At 31.6% G+C, this 12173-nt stretch overlaps 2 protein-coding genes across 2 annotated transcripts; both read left to right on the top strand.

Moving 5' to 3' along the window:
• Window positions 1-3632: 3632 nt before the first annotated feature.
• Window positions 3633-6253, top strand: LOC129881908 (probable caffeine synthase MTL3). Its single transcript, XM_055956022.1, has 4 exons — window positions 3633-3783; window positions 3940-4356; window positions 4743-5003; window positions 5571-6253. The coding sequence occupies exons 1-4, from the start codon at window positions 3709-3711 to the stop codon at window positions 5949-5951; spliced, it is 1134 nt and encodes a 377-aa protein (XP_055811997.1). The 5' UTR covers window positions 3633-3708; the 3' UTR covers window positions 5952-6253.
• Window positions 6254-8273: 2020 nt separating this feature from the next.
• LOC129883252 (60S ribosomal protein L13a-1-like) lies at window positions 8274-11235 on the top strand. Its single transcript, XM_055957876.1, has 4 exons — window positions 8274-8633; window positions 10401-10517; window positions 10609-10696; window positions 10970-11235. Exons 1-4 carry the CDS (start codon window positions 8362-8364, stop codon window positions 11111-11113), a joined length of 621 nt encoding a protein of 206 aa, XP_055813851.1. The 5' UTR covers window positions 8274-8361; the 3' UTR covers window positions 11114-11235.
• The last annotated feature ends 938 nt before the right edge of the window (window positions 11236-12173 follow it).

The raw sequence follows: 12173 nt of genomic DNA, 5'->3' as shown, positions 1-12173 counted from the left end.
AAAATTTACTACTCAAATGACTATATAAATAGTCATATTTCATATTAATGATTCATCTTTATTTAGATCTACCACACCCTTTTTTTTTCACCCAAATCAAAAATTTTACTCTCTTTCTATATATAACAATATAAATTATCAAACCAATGAAAATTCAAAATTACAAGATTTTTTTTTATAATAAGAAATTTGTTGAGTTTAAGTGGAGTGTAAATGGAAAAGAAGAATTGGGAAATGTGGGGGAATCAAATAAAGGGAAAATGAAAAATCATTTCTCCCTCATTGGTTGGTAGAAGAAAGAAAAAGTCTTGTCATTATATTAGGAAAGACTTCTTTAACACATAAAGAGTTAAGTAGAGGGTGCCCCTTCGCGCCGTCGTCGTCGTCGTTCGCTCGGCTTCGGCTACGAATATAAGTAAATTGAGTTGATACACAAGTAATCCCAACCAAAATCATTGAATGACAATGAAATGAGTTTTGGGGTATTTAGAACACACTCAAAACTTTGCTTTGCATTATAATAAGTATCCAGCGGTTGTTGAAGAATATAGTGATACAAATTGGATTACAGGGTCAACTGAATCAAAGTCCAAAAGTGGGAGCAATATCTTAAAAATCATCCAAACAAACATGTATAGCTCATTCTACAATGGAGTCTGAGTTCATAGCCTTAGACAAGTCCGGTGAAGAAGCAGAATGGCTCTGGAATTTCTTAGAAGATATTCTATTTTTGCCCAAACCAGTGGCTCCTATATACATACATTGTGATAGTTAAGCTGCAATAAGAAGAGCTGGGAGTGTTATGTATAACGGAAAGTCTCATCACATATGATGAAGACATAATACGGTTAGACAACTACTATCTATGGAATATCACAATTGACTATGTAAAGTCAAAGAATAATGTGTCGGATCCACTTATAAAAGGCCTAACTAGAGGGGGAGTTGAGAGATCACTAAAGGGAATGAGACTATGGCCGACGATAAATCATCGTGGTGGTAACTCTACCTAGAAGACTGGAGATCCCAAGATCTAGGTTCAAGAAGATCAAACAAAGTCATTGTTGGTTGTTCAACATTGTCAAAATATTTTTCGTGATCCATTCTCATGATGCGACAATGTTCATTAACAAGGAGAAGGTATTAGGACCCTTTAATGATATCTAAGTTTGATACATGACATATCAAATAGTGTTTCTACGGAATAACACATTTAGATATCACCTATGTAAGTGTGAAGTATAAGCCGCTTCAAGGAGAATCCGGTAAGGCTAGTTCTTTATACACTTATGAACCATGAAGTGTTCATGACTGAAACGAACAAAACAATGAGAATCAGAAATAGTTAAATGGTTAATTGTGTAACTTATGCTATATAGGTATACACCAAAGCTCGACGGTTCAAAGATATCAAATCTACAGATTGATCAAGTATATCCGATATATGTTCACTATGAAAAGTTAAAAAAAAACCTACTAATCCATATGTAATTAATTCTTACTTACGAATCACACAGTTTTTTTCATACATATGTTTTAACTAATAGTCATTCCCCATTCATGTGGGAGATTGTTGGGTTTAAGTGGAGTGTGAAAGGAAAAGAATGGGAAAGAAGAATTGAGAAATGTGGGAGAAACAAAATGAAGGAAAAATGACAATTAATTTTTCCCTCATTATTAGAAGAAAGGAAAAGTTTTGTTCTTATATTAGGAAAGACTTCCTTTAACTCACAAAGAGTTAAGTAGAGGGTGCCCCTCGCGCCATCGTCATCGTCGCTCTCTCGGCTCGGCTTCGTCTACGGCTTCGGCTTTGGCAAATAATGTGATTGATTGATAATTTTTTAGACAATTTATTTATTAATCTCATTATTTGATTTCCTTTTCCTGAATATTAATTCAGAATTATTGATTATTAATTAATTAATTAGCGGATTAATTTGAATTAATTAAATTCCCAAAATTAACTAAATAACTGAATTAACTAAAATGAGATTTATTTAAATTTCGCGGAAATGGTTCAGAAAGGACCTATTCGGCTATTCCTTCTGAAAAGACATTTCTTTTCCAAAAGACACTATGCATATTCTGAACAAATGAGACTCTTCTGAACAGACATATTCTAACCCATTGTTGTCTATAAATAGAGAGGCCTCCTCTCAGTTTTCGACATTGAATTTTTTTCCTCTTTTGCATATATTTTCTTGCAAACAAAATTGTGTCTTTGTATGATTACGTTGCTATTTTTCTAAGTTCGCTGAAATTAGAGAATTTTGAGGTACCGCTACTTTTTTAAATATTCAATCCGTTTTATACTGGGAGGAAATTATCCATAACCTCGAATACAGTGAGGAAATTAAATTCCTTAAGAACACACCATAAATTCTGTGGACTCAGATATTATCTCTTTCTTTTCATCTTAATTGTTTTTGATTTACTAACTTTTTAATACAGGAGATAACAAAATCATCGCCAGCCTTTTCCTTCATCAATATCTATAATATAAGTACTACTCATTAAACAACCTTTTTTTCCAACAGTAAATATATAGTCTCTTTTTTTTTTTTGCTTAACATTATATAGTCTTTCATTAATATCAACGATTGCAACTTGTAAGCGGGAATAATAAATATTTTCTAAGTATAATAAGTAATAATTTAATATTCATAAAATTATGTTATTTGTGGAAAGTGCAGATGATGTTACTAGTCAGACAATAATAAGGTACATTACAAAAAAATATGAAATTTGTCGCTGGTCTATTACTAATATAGCCCGGGTCACAATTAAGAAGATTTTTTTAATAATTAATTGATAATTTATCATTAAATAAAATTAGCAACTTGTTTTCTTGTTTAATACTATTAACATTTGTTTATAGTTAAATTGCCATTAAATAGAATTATTAATGCTTATTTATTTATTCTAACCCTATGTCAACACCAACAGACGCATCTTACGTAAGTATCACCCAAAGTTTCTATTCTTACTTTAATTTTTTATAATATTAAAGTCTGTATAATACTAGCAAATTGCCAAATTGTGACTTTTCCTTCTTCTGAAATAACAATTATTGGGGGAAAAAATTACAATTCTACCAACTAAGCGTATTTTTAATGTTGGTAATCGTGAATTTTCAGCCATAATTGGAGGAGACTTTAACTTAGTCATACTCCCTGCGTTCACTTTTTACTTGTTCATTTTTGACTTTAAAAACCTATAATATAAACTAATAATTAATATGATCAGTATTTTATCACAATATTCATATTAATTGCTTTATACTGAACTTCTAGTGGGAAACAAAAAAAAGGGTTTACCAAAGAATCTGCTTTAATAACTAGTATTTGATATGTAAAACACACTGCACACCAACAATTAATCTAAACTCGCATACACCCATTAAAAGAGATCAAAAAAGCCCTTTCGCTCCTTATAAAGGGTATCTTTCATTCTAATTATGACTTGAAAATGAAAGATTTATTTAAAGGTGGAGAAATTCTATTCATCTCATGTTCACATGGATGGTACAACCTGTTAGCTAGGTCACATGATTATTTAATCAATTGGCTATTACATATTCAAAAAGTATATCCTTATTTATATATCGATATAGAGAGGTTCTTATACCTTATATTCTCTAATTAACTTCTCTCTCTAGTTCCTAATTTTCAACAAAAAAATTTAGATCTCATTTGTAGAAAATTAATAATGGAAGTTGAGAAAGTTCTTCACATGAATGGAGGGGAAGATCAAGCTAGCTATTCCAACAACTCCTTAGTTCAAGTTAGTCTCTTTTCTCTCTCTCTCTAGTAAATATATTTTTGCTTATAATATACATATTTCGAGTCAAAAGTAATAATATAATTGAACCTCAAAACACGCCCTATATCCGACTTTACTGATATTTTTATTTTTTATTTTTGGATTCTTGTTATTCAGAAGCTGGTTATACTCAAGGTGAGAGCCATTCTTGAAGATAGCATAAAAAACATAGTATGTTATAATTCAGGGTTCCCACAATGCATAACACTAGCTGAATTGGGATGTTCTTCAGGGCCAAATGCACTATTACCAATATATGAAATGGCAGAAATTGTGGACAAATTAAGCCATGATATTGAATTGAATAATATTCAAAAGCCTATTAATGTTCAAGTCTTCCTGAATGATCTTGTTGGCAATGATTTCAACAATGTTTTCAAACTTTTGCCTAGTTTTTATAAGGAAATTGAGAAAAAGAGGTGTCAAGTATCATGTTTTGTTGCAACTATGCCTGGTTCATTTTATGGAAGAATTTTCCCTCAACATTGTGTCCATTTGGTGCATTCTTCTTATAGTCTACATTGGCTATCTCAGGTTGGTTATCCTTTTATTTTTTTACTAATAATTTGTTAAGGAATTATACACTGATAGTGTAAAGATTTTTACGTAAATATCAATGTGATCTTTATACAAATTAATGATTGTATTTAATGTTTACTTTTCTTAATATGTATATATAGATTATATTCTAACTATAGACGATTATACACTTATTATATGTGGATTATACATATAAATACATCCGCTAGATATTTGAAGGCGATTATTCAAGTTAAATCTTCTAATTTACTATCTTAATTTATTGTAATAAGTTAAATTACCTATCTGATTCCCCATCATTATTTTTTAGATGAACTGATAATGTAAAAAAATAATTATAATACTACGTATAAAAGTTTAACTCATTTTATTGTTTTTAGGTACCAAAAGGGTTGGTGAGTGAATCTGGTATACCATTGAATAAAGGCAACATTTATATAGCAAAAATAAGTCCTCCAAGTGTTCATTTAGCTTATTTGAATCAATTTCAAAAGGATTTTACTAATTTTCTTAGCATGAGATCTGAAGAGATTGTGGATTTTGGGAGTTTAGTTCTTACATTCATATGTAAAAATGATGAAGATGATGGATGTGATTTTTGGGAATTGCTTGGGATCACCATGAATGACATGGTCATTGAGGTATATATATACACATCTCTCTTGTCATACTTCTATATTTCTTCTTAACTCCTTTTAGATTATATATAGGATATGCACAAAGTATCTCGCATTCACACAAAGTCTGAAAAATGACCGCACCTCAAGAGGTGTGATGTAGACAATCTATCCTAATGCAAGCATTAATAGTTGGCTTGGATTGGAAGACTGTTAGAAATATAAGATTTCTGACCGAGAGTCCGTGGAATACATTTTTGATAGGCTAATTTTGAAGGATTTTCGTTGGAAATTCGAGTTTTCTAGTAGAAAATTTGATTCATCTCAATCAATGTTATTTGTCATTTAAGATTTTTGCAACGCTACCTAAAAAATAATTTTGATAGCCTTATTCATAAAAGTATTTAATAAGGACATGAAAACAAGGCCTCATTATATCACATATAGTAGGAGAATAATTAATATTCAAGAAAAGAAATCAACAAAATGATATCTTCTTAGATTCTTTTCTTTGAATATAAATAAAGTATACCTAACTGAGTTATAGAATGACTAATTATGACATTTCTTTTCTTTATTATATTGATTCAGGGGTTGATTGAAGAAGCCAAGTTAGACATGTTCAACCTTCCATTATATGCACCTTCAATAAAAGAAATAAAGCAAATAATAGAGAAGGAAGGCTCTTTCAAAATATTGCAACTTGAGACATTTAAACTCAAATGGGATTCAAACATGGCTAATCATGGTACTGAGAAGGGAGAAGCAATATTATTTGACGATAAGAATAGGGCTGCATACGTAGCTGGAAATATGAGAGCGGTTCAAGAACCCATATTAGTTGATCATTTTGGAGAAGAAATCATGAATGATTTGTTTGAACGATTTGGAAAGAAGGCAATAGAGTATATGGAGAATTATGGGAAAGGCATTATTAATAACGTCGTTCTTTCTTTTAGTAAAATGAACTAAGGCATGGGAGAAGCTGTCATTAGAAAGCGTTTTACCTCTTGGAAAAAAAGAGGAAGATGACTTTAATCTCTTGTTTCGGAGAAATAAGTGACTCACGAGGAATGGTAACTTATTCATAGAATATAATATGAATGGCTAGCGGAAAGGAATGAGAGAAATTTGTTTAAAATATTCACTTTTTATTACTAGTAAACCAATTATTTAAATTGATGTTTTGTTTATGTGAGACTACACAATACACAATAAATTTAAAAGAGTTGTGGAAATTGCATTTTGGTTTTAAAGATTCCTCTTTGCCTAACAATGTATCATTTCCAACATTGGTATACTTTATTATTAAGCTAATTGTCCATAGTGTTTGATGTTTAATTTGATTTGAAAATTTTAATTTTGTCAATTGTATTTTTATTTCAAGCGACTTAATTGCATATTTTTTTGATAAGAGTTATATCAAGTTAATTGGTGTGCACTTTGATTTATCTATAGACGCTTATTACTTTCTTCTATCAATATAGATACAAATAATTCTATTACGCCAAAATTTAAACGGATGAAAAAAACTCGACTAGCTAACATTTTTTCCCCATAAATTTGAATCCTCGTCCCTATGATCCATTTCATTTTAATTGACAACTAAACCACACAACCAGGTATTCTATTAGGAGTGGTGACAATTGCTCTTCATGAGTAGTTGGTAATAATTGGATTCTACATTTTAGAATAACGACTTTAAGTATTAATAATTGACTTTTAATTTTAATACTTTAAAAAAATACAAATACAATATTTTGACCAAAAATTATTGAAGTCATCAGTTGAACTCGTATTAGCACTTCTAGCTTCGTCCTTGATTTTATTATTTAATTCTAATCCTTTCTATAGAGACCAATATGAGGTCTGTTATTTTTTAAAGAAAAGGTAATAAATTTTCTGAAGACGATTTATGACAAATGTAGTTTTTTTTTATCGTTATTTAAATTTTGTTCCATTTTCACAAAAAAAATTCACACAAATCCCTTATAAAATCGTTCTTCCGATAGTAACATTGGATTCCATCAAAATTTTAGACCCTTAATTAAAAAAAAATTATAAGATTATCAATTTATTAGAAAGATTTTTTCAGATCATGATCTAACAACAATAATAATACACCCAATGAAATCCATAAATAGGGGTGTACATGGACCGCATTGGTTAAGATTTTTTACAAACCAAACCAAATCATTTGTGTCGGGTTATTAAATCTATAAACCAAATCAAACCAAACCAATAAAAGTCGGATTTTTCGATATCAATTTTTCTCGGGTTTTTCATAGTATCTAATGAAAAGCACAGAGCAGTGCTTCTTAAAAAGAGTTCTAGTACAAAATATCAATATATAAGATGGAGACAGAACATTGTTTGAATTTTTAAATTTATAATATAACTAAAATGTCAAATAGCCATAATAGAATAAGATGTTCTGCCAATTGACTTGATCACACATAAACAAAAACTAATATAGTTTGATTAGTTTCTTTCATAAAATTAAGCAACTACAACTTTAGACAAAATGGGATGTCAGATGTCACAAAAACAAAAATCCACCTTAGAGTTTGAGTATACTCTAAATCATCTAGACTATTACAACTGAAGTTGTTTCAACTCTCAATTAAACTCAAGCAACATAATGTTGGAAGCAATCTGCATATCTGGTTCTATTTTCTTATCTGCAAAATAAAAAGTTAAGTCAGATGTAGCTCTAGAGGAGGTATAAAGGTTTCCAAAAAGCTTATAAAGATCTTGGTTTATTTACTCATTTCTTATGATTATACTTGAATGATCAGACTCTCTTGCAGAAACTAAAGCAATGTAAGAAAGAAAACAAAAAATATGAAAAATTTTAAGAAAATATTTATAAATTACATTTTAATAAATATTTTTATGTATAACATAATTTAAAAGTAGTATATTTATAATCGGGTCGGTTTGGGTTTGGTTTGACTTTTTTAGTTAAAACTAAACCAACCCTATAATGGTCAGTTTTTTTTTCCAAACACCAAACCAAATCAAACCAAATCACTAGTCGGATTTTTTTTCCGATTTGATTCAATTTGTCGATTTGGTGCGGTTTATCAATTTGTCCTGTACAACTCTATCTACAAGTAAGCTTTGAAAAAATGATAGAATGTATGCAAAATCTAAAAAGTCCATAAACTATAAGATAAGTGAAAAAAGACATTTATTGGGCCAAAAAAATCAGAAACCCCAAAAATGTACATATCCATAGCCCATTTACATTCCTTTCTTCTTCTTCATCATCATCATCATATAAATTGAACCGAAAAAACGACTGCTAAAAAAACCCTAGCAGCAGCTCTCTGCAGTAGAGATTCGCCAGAGCTCTAGAGAGAGAAAGTAGAGAGAGAAAATGGTGTCAGGTTCAGGAATCTCAGCAAAGAGGATAGTGGTGGACGCTCGCCACCACATGCTGGGAAGATTATCTTCGATCTTAGCCAAAGAATTGCTTAATGGACAGAGAGTAGTTGTTGTGAGGTCTGAGGAGATTTGCTTATCCGGTGGTCTTGTTCGGCAGAAAATGAAGTACTTAAGGTTCCTTCGTAAGAGGATGAACACTAAACCTTCTCATGGTCCAATCCATTTTCGTGCTCCTTCTAAAATCCTCTGGCGTACTATTCGTGGGTATGCTTTTATTTTTGAAAATAATTGTATATATATTTGAACATTTTATTTGTAGTTTATTTGGAGCATAAGTAACAGATAGATCTAGTAATTTTTAGTTAGTGGCTCTGTTTTTATAAATCTATGTTGTTTGGACTCTCCAAAAATGTACTATTTTTGGAACATCCTACACACACCTGTCCCCATTTTTTGAAGAGTCGGAGCAACATAGATGATGATTTGGTATACATAATCCTTTTCATAGATATAATTTTGTTGTGGAGTGTAATGGGAGATTCATTTTAGGCTAAGATTAGGTGAAAATATATTAGTACTTTGATGAAAGGGGAGTCTTGGCGCAACATTAAAGTTGTTTCGAGCTGATGCTTGGGTCTGGTTAAGCTGCATACATTACTACACTCTTTTGGGGTGTGGCCCTTTCCATTTCCCTGACGCTGTGTGAACGCATAATGCTCCGTGCACCAAGCTGCTTTTTTATGTTAATTAAGAAGTGTAAGTAAGTTTTAAAAGTGCAGATACTCCTTGAGTTCACTAAAAGATATGTTGATAGGTTCTAATTTTTTTTATTTTTCAATCTAATTATTTTGGAGGATCTTTGGAAAAGTAGCCAAGACACATTCATCTTTGGCTATAGAGCTTTGCCAACTTACTCAACATTTTAACTATTTACCCAAGATTGGGTCAAGCCAAGAAAGGATCTTAGTAGAAAAAAGTTCAACTGGATATTGTTTTCAGTACATAGATTCTAAAAGTGAAAAAAACTGAATGTATGTTGTTTAAGCTGATGCTTGAGTCTGGTTAAGCTGCATACATTACACTCCTTTGGGGTGTGGCCCTTTCCCTTTTTGGGACCCTGTGTGAACTCATGATGTTTCATGCACCATTATCAAGTTCAGAAAGTGAAAAACACTGAACTTAATCTTGTTCAGTACATACATTCAAAAAGTAAAAAAAACTGAACTTGATCTTGTTTTCAGTACATACATTCAAAACGTGAAGATCTTTAATTTGTAGTGGCAAAGCTGAAGTAGTTGACACAGTACTCATTAAGTAAACTCAAAAAGTGAAGTGGATTTTTGTATTCATTTTGATGTATACATGAAGTTACAAGTATTACATTGGTACAAAACTTTTGGATAGCCCTTTGGGCTGTAACATACATTTGTGACTAGAACAGATCCAGATCAGTTTATATTGTTGGAGTAAAAATTCAGGGGTATTTGTGTAATGCTGGGGATCCTGTTGATAGTTTGTGCAATATTGTATGTATCTGTAGGTAATAAATGTCTGCCTCAATATCCATTGATTTTGATTTGTGTGCTTATGGGTTCACTAACTTGTCAAGAAGTTATTTGTACTAGTATATATGACCTTTCCAGCTAGCATATATCAGCATGCCTGTCCAAGGTTTAATTGCGTTGATGGATATGACGTTTCTCTCAAGTCTTATTTAGTTTAGTTAGAGACTTTTATGGTGTACTACAGAAGTGTGAATTAAGATAAACTCTAGTTTTGAAGAACCATTATTGGAAGGTAACTTGCTTTGTATAATTTGGGATTGAGACATAGTTGATGTGGTTTATAGACTTCAACTCATTTTCTCAGTCTAAATATTTTTTCCCCTTTCATTTGATGAATTTTTCAGTTGGGATTAGTTCCTTTAGAACTACTGAGTCGTGAACAATATATTTGATGATTAGGCCAGTATTGCAAGCTCCTTCTACTTCTACAATTGTGAATGATATTGTCTGCGTTCATTTATATTAGGATGATTCCCCACAAAACTAAGCGTGGAGCTGCTGCACTTGCCCGTTTGAAGGTTTTTGAGGGTGTTCCACCCCCATATGACAAGATCAAGAGGATGGTCATTCCCGATGCACTCAAGTGAGTTGCACTGCTGCAGTCATAGCTTATTTTGTTCTGGTATTAGTGTTTCTTTTAGTGCTGAAGTTTTTACCCTTACTTTGTGACTTAGGGTATTGAGGCTCCGGGCCGGACATAAATACTGTCTGTTGGGCAAGCTTTCATCAGAGGTCGGATGGAACCATTATGATACTATCAGGGTAAGTTTCTTACATGTTGTCTTTTCTCATCTACCCTACATCGATTCTCTCTAGTTAGTTATGGTGTTGCTCCAAGTAGTAGCTAGTGTTATTCCACTTTTTTGCTTGACTCTTGTTCATCTAACTACAAGCCCTGTCTACTCTTTCTGCAATTTTTATATGTTGGGGCTTTCATACTTGTAATTTGCATCGATTCTAACTAAATAACTATTGCGACTGTCATAATATTCACATTGATGGTGACTCTTTTCCGTTGTTTATGATATACCGCAGGATCTTGAGAACAAGAGAAAGGAGAGAGCTCAAGTAACATATGAGAGGAGAAAGCAGTTAGCAAAACTTAGGGTTAAAGCAGAGAAAGCTGCTGAGGAGAAGCTTGGTCCTCAACTCGCCATTATTGCTCCGATCAAGTACTGAAGTCGAAATATAGTTTGTTTTTGAAGTACAATTTTGATGGAGATTGATGTTTTGACATTAGTTTGTTCTTTGTTATGGGATGCAGTTTGCAGTTTTAGCAATATTTTCGTCATTTCATTGGATTTTTCTCTGTTTTTTTCGTGTATTTCTTTGCTAATATGTGGAAAGTTTTTCTTAAATGAATCTTAACGTTGGAACAACATATAATTGAAGAATAAGCTAGTTTTATTGAGATACTTAGGTAAAAGAGCAATGGATATTTACGGCAAACAATGAGTTTTATTGAGATATTTATGTAAATGTAATTGGTAAATGTATACCGTTACTGATATTTACATCAATTCATAAACTATGATTATTTGATAAATAGTAGCGTTTTCTCCATTAAAATAAAGTAAATTCATGTCATCTAGATTATTGTCTTGGAGTTTAATTTTTGCAATTTAAAAACTATAGGACAAGTGATGATTGAATGAAAGAAAAATTACTAGTAGTCGTAGGGATATGGATGGAGTCTCGCTCAATAAAGAGAGTTGTAGGATTCAAGTAAATTCATGTCATCTAGATTATTGTCTTGGAGTTTAATTTTTGCAATTTAAAAACTATAGGACAAGTGATGATTGAATGAAAGAAAAATTACTAGTAGTCGTAGGGATATGGATGGAGTCTCGCTCAATAAAGAGAGTTGTAGGATTCGTGAATCACGAGAAGAGCATCTCAAAGTATGGGCAAAGCATGTTGCGTTTTGACTTTGTCTTTCAAAATCCACCACAAGTTGGATTTGAGAGCCATATGATGGGTGACTATCCAACAAAATTTGGAGAACAATTTTAGTTTGCGCCGATGAATGAAAGCCTCCTCTATTTAGGAGTTTCAACTTCTCCAAATGAAGTTTTATATGGTAATTTCATGTTACTTTGTTTTATGTTTATACTTTCTCCTGTCGATATTATATGGTAGCTTGGTCACATCTCTTAAGAAATTCACTTACCCCTTGATATTATATGGCTTATTACTATTAATTGTGAAGCTTTCTTGATATACGACGAACAAGTTTGGA

The sequence above is a fragment of the Solanum dulcamara genome, chromosome 3 (genome assembly GCF_947179165.1).
Source record: "Solanum dulcamara chromosome 3, daSolDulc1.2, whole genome shotgun sequence".
NCBI classification, from domain to species: Eukaryota; Viridiplantae; Streptophyta; class Magnoliopsida; order Solanales; family Solanaceae; genus Solanum; species Solanum dulcamara.
Note: the sequence above shows the minus strand (reverse complement) of the source record. Positions and strands in the feature narration are given on the sequence as shown.